This window comes from Miniopterus schreibersii (assembly GCF_964146895.1).
Source record: "Miniopterus schreibersii genome assembly, chromosome: 19".
Taxonomy (NCBI): Eukaryota; Metazoa; Chordata; class Mammalia; order Chiroptera; family Miniopteridae; genus Miniopterus; species Miniopterus schreibersii.
Genome location: NC_138119.1, coordinates 29,614,668 through 29,635,266, shown reverse-complemented (window position 1 = coordinate 29,635,266; position 20,599 = coordinate 29,614,668). Strand labels below are relative to the sequence as shown.

Here is a 20,599-nt window from a genome sequence, read left to right as displayed (position 1 = left end):
GCCCAGGCTCTGCTCGATTTTGTGCCTGTGCACGGCCCCTAAGGTGGTCTCTGGAAGCCAAACTCTCTAGAAAAAAAAAAAAAAAATGCAAATTGGGAGTAGAAAAGACCTCGCCCATTAAAGGGGAAATTGCGGTCAAAAGTTTTCTGTCCCAGCAGCACAGCCGCGCTCCCCAGGCCGCGGGCGCAGCCCGACTGTGGTCTCCCATGACTTGGATTTCCTTCCAGCGGACCGCGGGTTACTAGAGGTGCCTGGGCAAGATGGGAGCGTCTTCTCCAAGGAGCCGGGCGCCTCTCCGGCCGCCGGAGCCCCTTCTCTCCTGCTTCGGAGGAGCCCCCCTGGCGGTTCTGGCGCTGCTCGCGCTGCCTGCAGCCTGGGGTGAGATGCGGCCGGGCGCGCGGGTGCTGGGATTTCCTTTGCGGTGGGCTAAGCTTGCGAGAGAGCGAGGGGTCCCCTCTGTGTCCGCAGACCCCCCTTGCCTCTGGGTAGCGGCCGAGCTCCCGTCCGCAAGGTGGGGCTCCGTGCGCCGCGCAGAGCAGAGCGCAGGGGCCGGGGGCCGGGCGCGTCGGGGATTCCTCGCCTTCTCTGCTCACCGCGCGTGCCAGGGGGCCTGGCGCTTATCCTAGGGCAAGAAAAGGGGCATGCAAATCCGAGCCATCCGAGGGGGGCTCATCCGAGAAACTTCTGAACTGGGAGGAAAGTTGCCACCCCTGCCCGCGCCTGTTTCCTCGCCTGTGCCATGAGGGCAGCGATATGGCCGCCTCGCGGTGTTGCTCCCCAAATGGCATGAAGAGTGCCAAGGGTCTGTCTAGCACAGCGCCTGTCAGTCCATCCGTTTCTGTTCCCGGCCACTAGCTCTGCGCTTGGTTCCTGAGGGTGTTGGACAAGCAGTGCCGGGGGCGCAGCTCGCACCTGCAGCCCGCCCTGCCCCCGGCTGCATCAGCCCAGGGGCTCCCGGACCTGCGCCTCCGTGCCCGCCGTGAACTTGAGCGCCTGCTTTAGGACGGCGCCGGTGCGGGGGCCTGGGGCCCCCAGGGCTAGCGGAGCCCAGCCCGCAACCCAGGCGCAGCTCCCCTGGGCAGAAGGGCCCCTGGAGGTGTTTACCAAGCGTCCTGTTCCAGCCCTTTGTTTAGTACAAAACAAAGCCTATTCTAGCTATGATGGAAATTTTGAGGTCACACCTTCCCTTCCTTCCTTGCAACCTCAGATCGGTAAACAAGTTCAATGAGAAGCCGTCCCTTCTAATTTTTTGGCTTTTCCAGAAGACTTCTCAGCCGCAGAGACTCAGCCTCTGTGCTGGGCTCGTACCTTTTTGTCCAGCATCTTCTCGACAACTGAGCTTGCTCTTCGCTGTCACTAGACACTCTGCGTTCACTATTGGATGCCCCCTTCTCTTCTAAGTGTGTGGGAAACAGACACCCAAGTTTTCATAAAAGCTGGTATTAATAGTTTACCTCCTTAGGCATCAGAAAGTAACCTGTAAGGCGAGGAGGTGTGATAAAGCCTAAAGTTGGGTTTTCGGAAGAGAAGTATCCCCAGGAAGTTAAGCAATCTGTTGTTAGTGCTTAGAAATCGCTGTGGACCTCCTGGGCGTCTGGCTCCCTTTTTAAGGCAAGGTCGCTGTAGTTTGCCCGTGTTAACAATCCCACGCACTATTAACCGCAACAACAAAAAAAATTTTTATTAAGGTTATCACAATAATCTCCTAATGTGGAACAGCCTAAACTAAACTACCTAGCGATTTACTTGCCAAAGTAATTGAGATAAAGAAACTACTGATGGAATGCTGGCGATGTCACGGCTCTTTGGAGTTGAAAACAAGTGTGAGGGAGCTATGCCTCCAAGGTGGATGCATATAGGCCTAGGGTGGTGAGATTTTATGAAATCTCTGTCACTAGGAGACCAGGGTTCTAGTTTGTCCAGCATCTCCCGCAAGTCAATTAGCATCCCTAACTTTCAGTGTCCACGAGAGTAAAATGAACATAATTGACATCCTGTTATCTGAGAGGGCTATTGCAAAGCTTACATGAGGAAGTATATGTGATAGTGTTTTGTAACCCGAAAATCCCCGGGCAGATCTAAGAAGCCTTGATTAGGAAGTCACACATGACCACCTAAAGGTCGAAGGATGACTGAAAAGGAGGCATCTCAGCGCCAGTGATCAGAAAAGGCTGAGTGGAAGGAGCTCAGCTTAAGCAGCATTTAAGGAGTGGATCCAAAAAACAGTTGTACCAGATGATCCACAGGGATATTTGATTTATATAAAAATTAGCACACCAATGAAGCATTACTAGTGTTTGATATAAACAGTCTCTGTCGCCCTCTCCTGGTCCTCAGGTCAGCCTGCTGAGTAGAGATGCTGAGTAGGTAGGCAGGAGAGGCGTCTGGTCTGCTTGCTGTGTTTTGTGACATATTTCAGTTTACATATGCTCAGGTGAGGTGTATGGTTTCCTTTGCTTAGTTTTATCTAATGTAACTTCAAAATTGTCGAGCTTAGAAACACCGAGTGAAATAATTCTAATAAGGTTACCTGAAGCAAATAAGAACAGATGTGGAAGTCATCACCAGCGAGTTTGCTTGTAGCACAGAATAAACCGACCTGCCTTGAAGGGAAAGTTCAAATCAGGAGTATTTGAGAGTAGACTGTGTCGTCCAAGGCAGCAACCTACAATGGCAATATGCACCAGCGGGAATGGCTAAAATGTTAAAAACCAGCCATGCCGAGTGCTTGAAATAAGATGAAGTCACAGGAATATCACATGCTGCTCATTGGTAAAATGATAGAACCACTTTGAAAAACAGCTTGGCCATTTCTGAAAATATTAAAAACACATTATCATATGACTAAGCATGTTGCTCATCAATATTTAATCAAGAGAAATGAAAGCATATGCCCACACAAAGACTTGTGCATGAACTTTCCTAGCAGCTTTGTTTGTACTATCCAACAACCAGAAACAATTCAATGTCCTTCAGTAGCTGAATGGATAAAGTAAATTAAGGTATATTCATACAGCTCAAGATTACTCAGCAAAAAAAAATTTAAAAAATTTATATATATATATATATATATATATATATATATATATATATATATATATATATATATATAAAACAACCTGATGAATCTCAAAATATTTATGCTATGTGAAAGTTGGCCAGAAAAAAAAAAGAATACAAACTGAGTGGTTCAGTGTATAGGAAATTCTAGAAAGTCAAATCAGTTTGTAGTAAGAGGAAGCAGGTGGGGGTTACTTAGAGACAGAGATCAGTGGACTACAAAGAGCCTGAGAAAACTGGGGAGTGTGATGAAATGTTTGCTGTCTTGATTGTGGTGATGATTTCACCATGCATACATATGTCAAAAGTCATCAAATTGTACACTTTAAATACTTTTCAATTGTTGTATGTAATATATCTTAATAAAGCTATACAAACTCTTTTTTAAAAAACAATGATGGATCTTGAGTTTATCGTAGGAACTCATCATAATTGGAGAGGTTGGCAATAAAGGAGGGCAAGGAAACTAGACAAAGCTTTCTCCCTTTTCATTGGGGCTGTTATCCAATTTCGCATTTTTATTATTGCCTATGCTATTCCTAGAACTCAGGGAAGAATTTTAGGTAATTAAAGAAAAGGGTTGCCATTCCAAGAATAGCTATTCCGTTTGCTATGTTGCTTTAGATTTCTTTCAGCCCCCTCCTTGTGAGCTTTGCAGTGACAGTCAGAGGAGCTCCACTTGGAATCTCTTCCCTTGTCCAGCATCAATGGGTGAGACAAACATCAAAATTACATTCATCGCACATATCAACCAGAGAAAAGGTGAACGTATAGCATTTGAAACCACAGGAATTGTTGCTTACTTGATAGATTTTTACTGTTTACCACAGTGGTTCTCAAAGTGCTGTTATCTAACCAAAAATCACCTGTGAAACCTTAACCACATAGGCTCATGGTCTGTAACCAAGACCCACTGAATCAGAGCTTTTAGAGATATAGCCTGGATTCTTGACGTTGTTGTTTTTTTTAAGTTTTGTAGGCAATTCATCATTTACTTCTGCGTTGAAACAAATATGCAGTGAGTGTTAAGCCCTTGGAGTAGGTGTAAGTTTAGAGGAACGAGAACCATGGAGTCTTGTCTTTATATTATGAATGCCTGATGTGCATGTCTTATATCTGTTGAGAGAAATAGATATTTTAAAATCACACAAGTCTAAAAAGCTCAACGTGCAATAAGAGATATAAAAGAAAAAGAAAAATGTCTGATTGGAAATTATTATGGGGTAGAAGGAAGCAGTTTAGATTTGAAATCCTTAAGAGGGCCAGGGAAGATATCTGTAAAGAAGTGGCATTTAGCAGAGACCTGCAAGAAGAGTGGACATGGCGTGAAGATAAAAGCAAATCACACAGGAAGGAGAGCAGAGACAGGAGAAAGAACATATTGTCTTAAACTTAAGGAAAGGGAAAGCTCAGTTAGAGGACAGAGTGTCAAAAGACAGGCAAGAAACCCAAGCCAGCGCATCCTTGCTTAACAACTGGGCTTCAATAAGGAGAATGTATGTGATAGATATAGGCTGTCTAATATTAGAGAAAAATAAGGAAGACATTGAGCTTTCTTGGACCACCATTCTTTGCTTAAGTAGGGTGCACAGAGTAAGTCCCCTAATTCTTGTCAAAGCCATTAAGCAGGGAAAAAAACAACTTAGCAATCATCCAGGCCTAAGGGCTAGTTGGATGCACTTTCTTCAGAAATCTTCATATCTGTCAGAGGTCTGGTGGGAACCATGCTAGAGCTCACGAATTGTAAAGATTAAATCCCAGGCTGAAGCTGGGACACACATTCAGGAGAGCTTCTGAGATCACAGGTCACTGACCCTCCAGTGTTTTCCCAACAAAACAGGCTTATTCCAAACTAGCTCTGCACACAGAGCAGGAAATAAACTCTTGGAAGCAAAGTGAGCATGCCCACTTCTGCAGAATATTTGACTCTTCCTGTCAGCATTTTCCTTGTCTATAAATAATAACTATACGACTAGTTACCAAATGCCTTCTATGTGGTAGGTGCTACTAAATGCTTTGCATTTTGACTCTCAGCAAAACTACCAGGTAAATAGTATCATCAGCTTTCTGAAGATGAAACTGAGGCTCAATGAGATTAGCAGCAGGTCAGAGACTTCAAAGCTAGTAAGTAGAAGACATTGGTTTCAAGGCCAGGTTTCTATGAATTCAAAGTTTTCAACACTATATGCCATTATCTTCTGTATTAGTTTTTTACTGCTGCTGTAACAAATTACCACAAATATAATGGCTGAAAGCAGTGATTGTCAACCAGTGTGCCGCAAGAATTTTTAAAACATACCAGACTATTTAGTCAGGGCCACTGACTTCTTTTCCCTTATATTGTCAAGTGAAAAAATGACAACAGCCTATATACAACAATAGCTGGTGTGAATGAATTAAAATTATACCTTTTTTTTCTCTCAAATCTGCCAAAAAAATTTTTTTTTCTTGTGCCACAGAATTTTAGTAATTAGTTTATGTGTGCCATGAGAGGAAAAAGGTTGAAAATCACTGGCTTAAAAGCAACAGAAATTTATTCTCTTACAGTTCAGGATGTCAAATCTGAAATGAGTTCATAAGACTGTGTTCCTCCTGGAGGCTCCAGGACAGCATAGCTTTTCTTGGGTTTTTTTCTATCTTCCAGAGTCTGCCTCCATCCTTTCGGCTCGTGGTCTCCCTTTCCACCTTCAAAACTAGCAATGTAGCATCTTTAAATCTCTTTCTTTGACAGAGATTTGGTCCTTGGCTTCCCTCTTATAAAGACCTTTCTGATTATATTTAAGACCCACACAGACAATCCAAGATAATTTTCCCATCTCAAGATTCTTAATGACGTTTGCAAAGCTCTCTTGCCATATTATGTAACATCCACAGGCTCCAGGGACTGGGGTGTGGATGTCTTTGGGAACTCATTACTTAGCCTACCACACATGTCCACACAGATTTTCAAAATCTTAGCTGAGTCTGTTGAGGTCGCCCATTGCCATTAGGTCCAGCTTAGTAGCAAATGGTTGTAGCCCAACAACCTGCAGTGTGTGCACTGAATATGACTAGTGGGAGTTTAAAATATGTGTAGAATTTAAATATGTGATAATGATAGAACAAAGGACAGGAGGAAAGTAAATGGAGTTAGAATTTTTAACGCTTCTTGCGTTATTGGGGAAATAATTGTTAATTACAGGTTAATATGTTAAGGATGCATGCTTTCTTTAAAGGAACAATAAAAGAATGTGTAACAAATAATGTAATAAAAGTAACAATAAAATAATAAGTATAACTGATAATCACAAAGAAGGCAAAATAGAAAAGAATAAAAAACATAAGACAAAAAGTAAATAGTAAGATGGTAGATCTAATCTCAAATAATTTCAGTTATATTAAATATAAACAGGCAGTTCCATTTTAAATACAGGTTGTCATGCTGTTGCATTTCCCAAACTGGGGGCTGAGGCACCGGGGGCCTTCCATGAACTCCCAGGGGACTTTTGGGGTGTTTTGAGTTTTCAGTGGAGCCCCAGCAATATTTGATATCCCTCAGACACTGTGTAAATTACTAGCTCAGAGAACCTCTGGACACACTGGGTTGCACTAGGTTCCTCTCGATGACACCAGATCTTTGCAAGGCTGGGTTTTCAGCAGTGCTTGTGAGAAGGAACAAGTACCGAATGAAAATCATATGGGAGGGGACATAAGGTGGCAGTTTACAGTCTGATTCCAAGGTCTGAGAATTTGAGCAGTGCCCAACATCCCATTATCAAATTGTGGTGGAAACAGGCTTACTGAGTTGTTTGGACCTAATTATCTAACAGATGGAACTGTTAAATGTTTCTTTTTTGTCTAGGAACAACATGAAAAAATTACTGAGACCCTAACAGTGCTGTGAACTGAGTGAGTTTGGGAACGTCTATCCTAATGATTAAAAATAAAAACTATATGGTACATATAAAAGAAACAATATACATGTTCAGAGAAAGAATGGATGTCTATATAAGGATGGAAAACATACCATGCAAAAATAAACCAAAGAAAGCTGACTTGACAAATGAGGCATTATGACAATCTTTTTTTTTTTAATTATTATTGTGTGTTTATATTTAAAATATCATTGATATAATGAAGGTTAAATCTACAACCTTATTATTTCTTTTCTATTTGTCCTACATATAAACTAGACAAAGGAGAATTTGAGGCAAAATTCATTACTAGACATAATTTATCACAAAATATAATAAAAATAAAATTTAAAAGACAGAATTGGAAAAAGAAATAAGATAAATATACTATAAATTGGGATGTTTTAGCACAACTACTTTAGCATCTGGTACAATAAGCAGACCCTCCCCCACCAATCAGTAAGTATCTAGAAGATTTAAGCAAATATGATTTATTGTTGATTGGGCCTCACTGACATACCCAAAACACTACACCTACCACCACAAATGCACCTCTTTAAAAAAATACATAAGATACAGTTACATTAGTTGACTATATGCTGAGACATACAATAAGTGTCAATTTCAAAACTTGATAATAATATACTGCTGAAAATTTCCTCAAATGTTTGTAAATTAAGCATAACATTGCTAAATAAGCCATGGGCCAATGTAGAAATCACAATGGCATTACCAAATGTTTTGAACTGAAAATATGCATTTGTACACTGGAAACCTATTTAATTTTATTAACCAATAACACCCAATGAATTTTAAAAAGTTAAAAAAACCCAAAAACTGAAAATATGGTACATCAAAACATTGAGAATACAGCTAAATCTATGCTCAGAATAAAATAATAATCTGAATGCTTATTTTAGAAATTATGTAAAGCTGAAAATAAAAATCTAAGTTACCATCTTAAGAAATTATATTTTTTAAACTCAGCAAATAAACTCAGTAAAATTTCAGTAAAGATAAAATTAAGATAAGCACAAATCAATAAATCCAAAAGTTGATTATTTGAAGTCTAGTAAAATTGAACAATTGATTGATATGTATCAATCTACCCTCCATTATTTGAATTAATAAAGTGTGCAGAGAGAAATAGAAGATTAATCAAAACAGAAGGGAATATATTCCTAATGTAAAATATTTTTCCAACAGATATTTCTTCCTTATTACAGAATGTTTAACTCTAAATGGTATTTTTATTACTTTAGTGTAAATCTTTAGGTCTTAAGGGGAAGTAAATGAGTCTAATATTTAATTTCAAGATATGCATTATAAAATATATGCCCTCATAAAGTAAAGCATAGCTTTAGCTGTTGAGCTTTGTCCACAAAGCATGTGCTGAATTTTCTTGTGCTACAGGTCTGACTTGGCAACATCTTTTAACAGCTATAAGTGCTCCTGAAGGCCAGAGAAGAGGCTTATAGTCCTGCTAGGTCTGGGTGGTCTGCTGAGAATGCAGATAGGTGGAGAAATGAATGATGCTTCTGATAACACAAGAGGATGTGAGAGATGAAGCCAGAGCCTGGCGAATTTCTGATTGACTAAAATGTGAAGCTATGAATTAGTTTGCCCTTCAGTGAAAAAATAGGTAGATTAGATATATAGATATACATAAAATAGATACATATTAGATATAGATCAGATATAGATAGATATGAATATAGATATAGATGCATCTTAATGGCCTTCAAAACAGCAGGGGCTTTTTAAATGGGTAGATGCTGATTTAAAAAGCTAATTTCTAAAGTTGCTGCTAAGGGAAGCAATCCTTTTATGATAATTAAAGTGTTCATTTTCTTTTTTGATTACATCTATGAAGCATATTGGAGAAAAGAGGAGGTGGAGTAGAAGTTCCTCCACTGAACTTGATGTCAATGTGATCTTGGTCTTCAGGTCAGTGCACAGCCCCAGCACATTTTCCAACTGCCATGCGTATAACACCGACTGACGAGGCTGAGTTTCCCATTGGAACACATTTGCAATATAAATGCCGCCTTGGTTACAAGAAGGATTCTTTCTCTATCACCTGTCTAGAAGGCTCTGTGTGGTCAAGCCCTAAAGAGTGTTTTCGTAAGTAATTCTGGACTGAGAACTCCTCTGTATTAGTTAAACATCCATAAGACCTGATGTAATTGTTCAAATTTGGGAATTAAGACAATTATGACTTGATAAGTTTGCCTAAGTAGTAAGATGTGAGAGTTATTCCTACAGGTCATATCTTCCTATTGCTTTGAGTTCCTGGCACCTTCAATACAAGTCATTTCATGAGAAGCTATCCTTATAGGGCATGATTGAGGAAAAATCTCTACTCACTAGAGATCTGCCATTTTCACAACAGAAACTGATGAATGACTCAGGAAAGGAAAGAAAAGTGCAGGTATGAACAAAAGCCTAGACTCTGAGACCTTTACACTGGTTGAGTCACAGAGTAAACACCTTGCTAACAAATAAAGTTTACATTTTTCTAGGAGGCACAAGATGGGGATAAGACAGAGACCAGGAGGGAAGATCTTTTTGTTTTCTACTTGTTCAATGAACAGTGACATTGAGATCGTTTTTCGTTTAGTCCATCTCATCAAAGGCCAACAGCAAAGATATACTGTCATAAGTGTTTTCTAGGTACCACTAACCATAGCCCCCTACGACTGTAGATGGCCTCTGGTGAAAACTGCTCAAAGGAACTTACAGCTCTTGTCTTCTTTCCAGAAATCTTATGTCAAAATCCTCCAGATATCCACAATGGAAGACACACAGGAAAACCTCTGGAAATCTTTCCTTTTGGAAAAGAAGTAACTTACACATGTGACCCCCACCCAGACAGACGGATGAACTTGAGCCTCCTTGGGGAGAGCACCATCCATTGCACAAGCGACAGTCAAGGCAATGGGATCTGGAGCGGCCCTGCCCCTCGCTGTGGACTCCCAGGTTACTACATACCGTGCCCCATCCCAAATGGCTCCAGAAATGTCTAGAACAGAACTTCCAAAATCTTCTAATTACAGCATCTTGCGTATTTGTGCACTTGACACAATTCAAAGCAAAAGCATAAAGTAATAAATGACTTTAAGATACGTCAGCACATGAGAGTCTCATGACCTTTGCTGCTAGAGTGTTGGTGAGAAGAGAAGGACATAGGGGGGCGGGTTTCTAATTCTACCTAGCATTGGAAGGAAAATGCTTTCAAGGCATAGAAATGGAAAGCAAACCCCTATGGACCTTAACTAACATAAGTTATGCCAACGACAGGACTTGGAGGGAAGCACGGGCCAGTACACAATAGAGCCAGGCAACATCGCTCTTCATGACCTATTTGGCCTAAGAGCCCTGGGCATTCTCTGTGAAAACTCAGCTGCATTACAGACAAACCACATAGATTCCTTTAGCCAATTTGGGCGAAGCTCTTAATTAAAATAGGGTTCGTTTGTTCCATTGCCCCCAGTTGTTTTAGTTGTTGAAGTCTTCTCACTTTGGTGGAAAGAAAGAGGAAAGAAAAATGCAACATAAAGAGAGTGTGTATTTCTAAGATCTGGAGATGGTTTCCTAAGACACCCAACCCCTCCTTTGACATCCACCATCAGGAAGTGCAGACTGGAGGGAACAGGTCAGTTACAGAAGGGGCCCCAGGTCTGGCATTATCTACTGACCCCTGGGAAACTCTGAGAGAAGGAGCAGTTCTAACAGGAAAGAAAGGACCAAGTGCTAGTTGCTCAGAAGTCATTTTTACCCTCACTCTCCCCCTCATCACATGGCTTCGGTTGGGGGTGCACTTAGGAGCTTGTTTACCAATGTAGAGGCCTCGTCCACATTTACTGGATCCATAGTATGAGACCATCTTCCCCTATGTTTCATGGTGTGTGTTTTTTTCATCAGCACCCTATCTGAGATGGCAGCCCTAGTGTTATCAGCTACATTTTTAGACTAGAGACCTGCCAGGCTGTCTTCATGTGTGATTTGGCCTTAGTGGGAAATTCCAGTCATCATAAGGACTCTTTCAACTAGAAACTAGTAGATCTAATATTTAAGCTCTAAGATAGATATAAACTGGCATTGTAGATGGATCAATTTCCCATGAAAAACCCTGAAAATAAGCCCCATTTTTATACTGAGGAAAAGGATTGACTTATCTTCAAGGGATGAGAAATTGGTTTTGAAATCTTGGCACAGAAAATGCTCTGGGTGCAGAATTGGCTGTAGTAGAGTCATTACTATTTGAGTAAATAACTGGAAGGGAAGTGGTGGGCAGCTGAAAGAGAAGCTAAAAGAGAAGCTATTGTCAAAACCAAGGGGAAATTATTTCTACTTTTCCAAGCATATGTACTGTTTTAGATTCTCATTATCAGAATCCAAAGTGAACCTAGGGATAATAGGCCTTGGGGGCATGGAGCTAACGCCAGAATCTGATTCAATTTACACTTCAAACAATGTTTCCTTACAATATAGGTATAGTTTTGTTTTATTTTGAAGAAGTGCTATTTGTTTTCCCCTTGTGTTGAAGTGGCTTGCTTAGGAATCAGATGTACAAATGTGGTGGCTGCTTCCTGGTGTCAAGAAATACGTTCAGTCTTCCATTTAAGCTTGTGAGTCCTCCGTTGGGGTTTTAGTTTACTGAAGTACAAGGAAATCAGACAGGATTGGTGGAACCTGGGCAGGAGGACTTTTTCTGGCTCCCTAAAAGTGTCAAAAATGGAATTGAAGTTGTCTTTTACAGAAAATGATATGAGCAAAATGACCAGATAGCAGAACACCCGCCAGATAGTATATTTTTTAATGTGCATGAGCTAATGGGACTTTTCCTCACAAGGTTACAAGGAAATTATCTTTCCCGAACTAACCATTTATTGTTGTTGTTCTGGCATCAAATCTAATAAGAGAGAGAGAAAGAAGGGCATTGGGTACCTTTATGTTAAATCTGATGTCCTTGATATCTTGGTTTCCAGGTTACTGTAATGCTCCAGATAAATTTCCATTTGCCCAGTTGAAAGTCCAAACCCATCAATCTGCATTTCCTGTCGGGACAACTCTAAAGTATGCATGCAGCCCTGAGTACTACGGGTGGCCATTCTCTATCAGGTGCCTAGACAGCCTGGAGTGGTCACCTGCCAAGCATGGCTGTAAACGTAAGTAAACCCTGCATCGGAACTTCCCATGTCTGTCAATTTACCCATAGAATCTTGTTTAACATTTTCCAGTTTTAGAGATAAGAAAACTTTGCTCCTCAAAAGTGTCCAGAGGGGTGGATGTAAGAGTTGGTGGTGTAGGTCATTGCTAATTACGAGTTGAAAAGTTTGTTTCATGAGACTGTTTTAAGAAATATTTGCAGGGCGGGGGGGAACCACCATCCCTCATGGGAAAGTAAATAATGAATGACTTGAGACCAGAAAAGAAATTGTAAGGAGACATAAGCTGTTGAGTAACAGGTAGGAAGACAGAAAATTATGCTGCTATGACATAAGGCTGTAAGTAACCTCTATATTTTGATGAGAAATTTGAAGTAGAGATAAGACAGATCTGGGCCAGAGGACTTCGCTTCAGTGGTGCTTGGAAAGTAGCTGAACTTCAGGCAGTCTGCTGAGGGAAAAATCAGTGGAACAATCAGAATTTCATGTACTCTTTAGTAAGCTGCACTCAGGTTGGGACCTTATGTACTACAAGTTTCAGATTACTCCACCTGGCTGAAAAATGCTCTTTCTTCCCTATAGGTAAAGTATGTACAACTCCTTCAGATCCTGTGAATGGCATGACGCACATAGACACGGACACCCAGCTCGGATCCAGAATTAATTATTCTTGTAATACAGGGTGAGTTGGCAATAACATATCTTGGTTCAAGATTTGCAGAATCGCAATACTTACCTTGTATTCCCATCTTGGAAAGGAGAACCAGGCAGACTATTAACAGCCGCTTTTTAAAAGCCTGAATATAGGTGTTCAACTCCTTATTGAAATGAGCTAAGGTTTGAGAAGGTTCAGGGAGAAATCTGTAATCTTCATGGAAACCACAATAGTGCATACAAGAAAAAGGAAATATTCATCAGGTAGTAAGGATTGGAATAAGGGGAGGGCATAGTCAAAGGACATAAACAGCCCTGATTCAGATGGGACATTGCGGGAACAAAGGGAAGGCCATGGAGCTCTTGTGTGAGCAGCAAGCCTTAAAGGTAATGCGCTGTTAGTTTGCTAGGGCTGCCATGACCAAGCACGGCCAACTGGGTGGCTTAGAACAGAAACTTATTCTCAGCCAGTTCTGGAGGCTGGAATTCCAAAGTTAAGGTGTTGGCAGGACATGCTCCCTCCGAAGCCTCTGAGGGAGGACCTCTCCTGCCTCTGCCAACTTCTGGTAGCCTCAGGCCTTCCTTGGCTTGTGACAGCTCCGCTCTCAGCTCTGCCTCTCCTTCCCACGGCTGCCTTCTCTCTGGGCCTGGGCCTCTACATAGCATTTCTCTTCTCTGTATGGATCTATGTCCAAAGTTCTCTCTTTTTATACGGATGGCAGTCATGTTGGATTCAGGGCATCCTAGTGACCTCATCTTGACTTGATTTCATCTGCAAAGGCCCTATTTCCAAATGAGGTCACACTCCTGGGACTTGAACCGAACTTTCTGAGGAACTCTTCAACCCTGTAACAGATCCCCTGTGAAAACCCCAGGCACACAGTGGGCACCGGGCAGTGGTCCTGCCCTTGGTGCTTACCCTCGCTCAGCGTACAGAGGACTCCTGAGCACACTGTGAGCACTGAGCCCGTTAGAGAATCTGGGCTAACCTCGAGCAGCAATAAGCACCGAAAGTCATCTGTGGTCTCTGATGGAGGTATTTGCCACCCTAGGCCTAGCAGACCACGGTGCCTATAATCTGGCAAAGTCAAATTCAAGTAAATCTAAATACTTCTCTCCTTCCCTGAGCTTTCTTCAATACGATCTACAAATTTTCTGGCCGTGCCGTCTTCCTCTTGCATTACTGAATGAAGGTGAGCCTGCCTGCGTATGAAACAGTGAACCATTGAGCTTAAAAGTCACAGGAGGTGGTGCCATAGAGACCAATCTGAGAAATCAGGAAGAATTTCCCCTTACAAAGCAGAGTTACCTCCAAGAGATGGGGAAAACTTTTGGAAAAAAGGCCTTTTAAATTTTTGAGGAGCTTCAATAGCACACTGCTTTTGTCAGAGGAGGTGGAAATTGGGAATGTTTGCACATGATTAGAAAGCACGGTGTCAAACAACAAACAAAAATCTGTGGTGAACACACTGAATTATGCAGAAAGTTGATGCAGACAGTAAGAAAAAAATTAATCCAATTCTCCCTGAGTTTAGTGGAAAAGAATAAAGAAAAAGAAAACAGAGAAGCTGTGTGTAAGACAGACAGAATGAGAGTTAAATCAGGGAACAGAAATTCTAACAGGGAAAGGAACAGGCCGTTCCTCAGCCGTCACTAGGGAAACGGCTGCATTTCAGGAACAGAGGTCTGACTGTGGGTGGTGGGCACACAGTGGATATACAGGTGATTTATTATAGGATTGTACACTTGAAACCTATATTACTTGATTGACCAATAGCACCCCAACACATTTATTTTCAATAATAATAATAAGTGTTTTTAAAAACTTCAAAATTCAGAAAGGAAATTAATAAACTATAAAGCCAGCAAAAGAAATGCTTCATATTGAGTAACGGTGACCCTTCACGTCACTAAATTGCAGAAGGTAGAGTTTCTAACAAGCCAAGCTAGTCTTCATGTCTAGAGGCTCCAAATAGATACTGAAGGAAACAAATACACTATTTAAGTACACATTCTGGAAAGACGAAGAATGATTCCAGGCAATCCAGAAATAATTTTTTAAAAAGGGAAAAAGTACAAAAGTAATATCAGTGAGGTGGAAAGTTTGTAAAAACAAAACAAAAAAACAAATTTAAAAAAGCATGGTCAATTCTTTTCAACAAAGTTATGAAACTAAATACAAGGACAGAACTAATTGTTCAAAAGTGAAACTTTTCAATATAATAATAATTCAATAACAACCTCTAGAGCCATACAATGTGTCCATAAAACTACAGAATGGGAGAAAGCAGGGCCAGATAGTTTAGACTTCTATTATATAGGGACTGGATAAACTATGCATATTTTGATATTAAAGTTGAGAAACTGGGTTTAAATACAATAGACACACATGAAAGGACATTTCTAATGGAATAAAATTGGATATTTAACTCCGAAATTATTAGACCACCTGAAAGAGGTTCCCCCGTCTGGGTCACATAGAAAATAAGAAGGGAGAAAAAGGAATGGTAAGGAATGCAGCTTCTCTTCTGCCGAAACAAACCCCTCATGTTGAAGGCAGGTGTGTGTCATTCACTGCTGCACCCTCATCCCTGGGCCCTGTGAAACCAGTGGTCTAAATAATGATGACAAAAGCAAGATAAAAATGCCACGGGATTCAGTAAATCTGAAGGGTTTCATCTTCCCATTGAAAGACAAAGGCTTCCAAATAAGATTAAAAGCATCAACGATGGTCCTGTACTTACAAGAAACTTGCCCAAATTAAATGGCATAGCCATGTTAATTACATGCGAACATCAGGAGCACCCAGACAAATTCTACAATGGCCATAGTAATATAAGAAGAAAACAGAATTTAAGAAAGAAATTATCAAGCAGGCCTACAAGAGGACTGTTTTATTTCCATTCCTCATGCAGTCCAAAAGGCAGCTAAAAATTAACAAGCCGTGTATTGCCATGAGGAATTAAAGATGACATGTCCCTTTCAATAGTCAGGGGACAGGAAAAGAGAAATAAGAAAACCCGGGTAGAACAGGTGGGGTTTGGGCAAGTCCTTACACTTCTCCCAGATTGTTCTCAGTCCAATCTGGCGCGTATGCGTGCCCTGAGGAAGTTAACGGGAGGTGCACAGAATAATTGTCACTTTTGCCTTTAGGTATCAACTCATTGGTCCCTCATCTGCCAAATGCATCATCTCAGGCAATACTGCCCTTTGGGATACGGAGCCACCAGTCTGTCAACGTGAGTTAAAGATCTCTTCCCATTTAGCCACCACTTAATCCTAGCATTTTCCCCCTCCAATTACGAAGACTCAGTCTCATCCCTCTTGGCGATGATATCCTTCCAATATTTGAACAAAAAGAGTCAGATCCTGAAAAGTGCTCACAATGTTCTAAGCTTATAATTCCTTCTGGTGTTTCCTTTTCTTGGGGTGTAATTTATGTAAAGCAACCCCAACTTCTTCTTTTGTTGGTTGAACACTTCCCAGTTGGAAGATTATTCTCTTCAGCAAAGTAAACACATGCAAAGTTAGTAAAAGTGGCGCAGCTTCCTCTCTGCCACTCTCCACATCAGGCCCTGTACTTCAGCAGCGGCCCTCTCCCTTCCTTCTCTTCTTTGTCTGAACAGTGACATGCTGTCTGTGGTGAGTCCTGTGCAACAGGAGCTTCCCACACTCTGGGCAGGGAGAGGAGTCCTCAATCACAGATTCACAAAGAGCATAAAGAGGGTGCACCCCTGGCTTTGGTGATAATGTGGAGAAATCGATAGTCTCACACCCAGCTGCTGGTAGCCTAAGTGGGAGCAAACTTTCTGAAAGGCCAGGATACGATAGATGTCAAAACCCTTTACTGTACACATGCCTTGAATTGAGAAACCTGCCATCTTATGGTTTATTCTTAAAGAACAGTTACTGTGTCCCTTGCAAGGATATTGCTATACAAATATTTACCTACAGTTTTGTTTGCCACAGAAAAAGCCAAAAGAATGCAAATGTTGAGCGTATTTCAAACAATGTTTCTAAAAGAATGGTCTCCAAACAGGTGTGAGATGATCCTTTGGCAATTCGGAAGAAAATACAATTTCTGATGAGATTCAGTTTTATTTTGTGCTTTAAAAATGTCCGTTGATCTGTTTTTAAAGCACCTAATGCCTTAGTGTTTTGCATGTGCATATTGCTTACAACTCAATAAATACACACATATTGGAAAAAATTAAAGAAACAAGGCATGTGTTCCGTAAAGAAAATGAAGCGTTTAAGATATGCCAGAATGCATTAGCCAGGAGGGACAGCTCTTCCAAATGGAATCGAATAGCACATTCTTACACTGAAATATTATTAAGCCAACAAAGATATTTTAGAAAAAATATGGTGTGTGTCTATTAAAAATTACACGTTAAACAACTAACAGTGTTGCTTTCTAGATAATGGACTGAAAGGTATTTTTCATTTCTATTCCACAAATTTTCTGCCAGAAATATGCATCTTCTTCAATATTTTCTTAAAAGTAAAAATAAATAAATAAATATGTTCCTACTTTAAGGTCTACCCACCAAAAATGACAGAAATACTTTGTATGCTCTAGAATGCTTTAAAATGCCTAGGAGTTATCTGATATTTAGATATTAGATTCAATTTGTCTATAAAATTATCTGTGCTTTCTATCTTTGTAGGAGTAGCATTTTTGACACATTTTTTGCACTTCTATATTCTACTTTTTCCTGAGTCAATAATGGCAAAGTATATCTGCATTTTCCAAATTATTAGCATAGACTAGCACATATATTCAGTTATTTTTATTGCTTTTGAATCTGTGATGATCATGTGTGTGATACTGTATATTTAGTTTTTATCTCTTTTTTATTAGTGATGCCATAGCTTCTTTGCTTTGATTTTTTTTGATAAAGATACTATATGTGCGCGACATCATATGAGTAACCAGTAGATTAAAGCCCAATTCCTTGTATAACGAGAGAGCTGAACTAAGAACAGTGAAGTAACGTAAAACTCGTCACTTGCAAGGAGAAGCCCGTGGACTATGTAATATATGGTCATGTGCTGAAGCGCTGTTCACTGAGAAGGGCGGGAGCCATCACATTGTCCTTCCCACATCTCCAGTCGTGCACAAAGTCTGGACATTAGAAAACATTAGGCACGAGCAGAAGTGCTGTGAATGTTCACTTTTGGTAATTGGGGTTTTTTAACAAAGCTGTTCACCAAAGTTTATGATGAAGTGTCACGTTAACAACTCGAGGCTTTGTTTAACTTGCTGTCCCTTTGCCAGGCATTCACTGTAAGCCACCGCCAACCATCGCCAACGGATATTTCTCTGACAGAGGCAGAGATTACTTTGAATATGGGGCGGCGGTGACCTATCGCTGCAACTCTGACAATAGAAGGCAAAAGTTTGTCCTTGTGGGAGAGCCATCAATCTACTGCACCAGCCGAGGTCAAGTGGGCACCTGGAGCGGCCCTGCCCCCCAGTGCATCATACCTAACAAATGCACGCCTCCAGAGGTGGAAAACGGAATCAGGGTGTCTGGGAACAAAAGCTTGTTCTCCTTAAACGAAGCCGTGATGTTCAGGTGTGAGCCTGGCTTTGTCATGAAAGGACCCTACAGTGTGCACTGCGGGGCCCAGAACAGATGGGAGCCCGAGCTGCCCAGCTGCACCCGGGGTGAGTCTCACCGGGGCTCCGAGGGGCCTGCAGATGACAGGGGCTGCAGGAGCCCCGGGACATCAGTGCTTGTTCTGGGACAAGGCGTGTGGTGGGCGCTGTGAGTAATTCTTTGAGAGAAGCCTGAAATAAAGAAGGGGTACATGTGTGTGCACCTCAGTACGTGTGTGCTCATCTTGAGAAACAAGAGCTGAATTCATCAGGGAAGGAGACAGTTGGGACGCTGCCATCGAGCAAGTCTCAGGGCAAAGTCCCAGCTGAGTTAGGCTGAGGTAGTAAGCACTCGATACGCAGGATCCACTTGACTCTTTCAAGCCTCCTTTGAAATAGTGCTATTCCTATGCCCACATGACAGTGAGGTTAGCTTGGCCTTTCAGAGGTTAAATGAATCATCCAGATCACGGGCCACTAAATGGCATGCCCAGGAGTAGGTGTGTCACACCCTAGGGCCTGAATGCTGTGGCTCTTTCCATACTTCTATCAGCATCTATCATAGAAAGAAAGGACCTGCTTAGGAAGACCGATGTCCTAGCATCACAAAAGTCACGAGGACCTTAGAGTTTGCCTCTTCTGTTCTCCCTCATATATTTTGTCATTAGGAATTTGAGATGGAAAGTGAAAGTCACTTGCTAAAAGACAAACAGATTTTTCATGCTCTTTAAGTAGATATACATATAGTTTGACGTTCAAGTGAGATCTGATGCCCTGAGAAAATACCAAAACGGTTGAGAATGGAGGCGGGCAGGTCTTGACTCAAATACTCTCTAAGCAACATACCTGCTCATTGCAGGGACTGGCAGGTTGAGGGCATGTTGTTCTCAAAGGTTTGTCTTGACTTCTTCTGTGGTGATAGATGGCTTGGAGGTGGGTTGGTAAATATTGTGGCTGATCCATATGGACATGGAGGGAGCTTACAGTTTTTCCACTATCTCATATCAGCCTGTGCAATCACTGAGAGAGCAGCTGGGAGGCAAAGAGACAGATACAAATATGAATTATTACTACACTTGGATCGTAAGACCACTAAAACAGAGATGAAGGGAAACCTGTTAAACAGGCAATCTTCTCATTATCTGAAAGAGGAGGCTGGAGACTGGGTTGCCTGTGTAGCAAGTACGTGCCTGGGAAGCCCACCGATACAAGCAGCTTTCCACTAAATGGCCAGCCCCATGAGAAGGGGTCCGTGCCTGCTAGAATGATGAATATATTGTAAACTTCGTGTGGGGGAGAAGGGACTTTAATTCTCTACCTCTAACTTGCTGAGAGGCCTGTGGCTACATCTCTTCCCTAGTCTTAACTTCCACATCAGTGTAATGAGGAGGCTGGGGTATCGTTTGCCTTCCTTTGTTAGGCCTGAACCCCTCTAATTATGAGTTTCTAACTGTTTGGATGGGTTAAGATTTAGCAAAAAGTATTTCTCCATAACTGACAGGAACTTGGCACCTGTTCTTTCCCCAGTTTGTCAGCCGCCTCCAGAAATCCTGCATGGAAAGCACAACCTCAGCAACAGGGGCACCTTCTCCCCTGGGCAGGACGCGACGTACAGCTGTGAGCCCGGCTACGACCTCCAAGGGGCTGCCTCTCTGCGCTGTGCGCCCCAGGGACACTGGAGCCCAGCAGCCCCCACATGTGCAGGTGCCTACACTCTCTCTCGTCTGCTTTGAAAGCTTTAGCTCGGGGGTTCCTGCCCCAGGTGCCATTGTTACCTCTGTTTGTTTCTCTTTCTCTCCAGTGAAATCATGTGCTGCCTTCCTGGACCAGCTTCCTAATGGCCGTGTGCTCCCCCCATTTAATCTCGAGCTTGGGGCAAAAGTGACCTTCGTTTGTGATGAGGGGTGAGTATGACATGGAACTGGGACCAAAGACTTGGTGCTGGATGCTGATATGCTGATACCCTGGGCAATGGGGATCTATCCAAGAAGGGGGCTGCCTAATGGGGGAAAGGTACTAAAGGAGTCTAACGTCTGAAACAAAGATTGAGATGTATGGTGAGAACCATATGGAACCGTGAACAGATATATAAAAAGGAAAATTGGTAAATAAACTGAACAGCAGAAGTATAACAACTGCTCTTAACTATTTAGGTGGGTCTTTAAGTATATGGATAAGTAGTAGTTTGTAAGCATGGAGAGAGAAAAATTCTAGAA

The 20,599-nt window shown here is 41.7% G+C and overlaps 1 protein-coding gene across 1 annotated transcript; it reads left to right on the top strand.

Moving 5' to 3' along the window:
- Nucleotides 1-260: 260 nt before the first annotated feature.
- On the top strand, nt 261-20,291 carry LOC308549363 (complement receptor type 1-like; the record flags this gene model as incomplete). The annotated part of the gene is made up of 10 exons (XM_081121899.1): nt 261-378; nt 876-1,211; nt 8,901-9,077; nt 9,714-9,932; nt 11,945-12,124; nt 12,707-12,806; nt 15,932-16,017; nt 18,060-18,452; nt 19,911-20,087; nt 20,185-20,291. The coding sequence occupies 10 exons, from the start codon at nt 261-263 to the stop codon at nt 20,289-20,291; spliced, it is 1,893 nt and encodes a 630-aa protein (XP_080978025.1).
- Nucleotides 20,292-20,599: the final 308 nt, after the last annotated feature.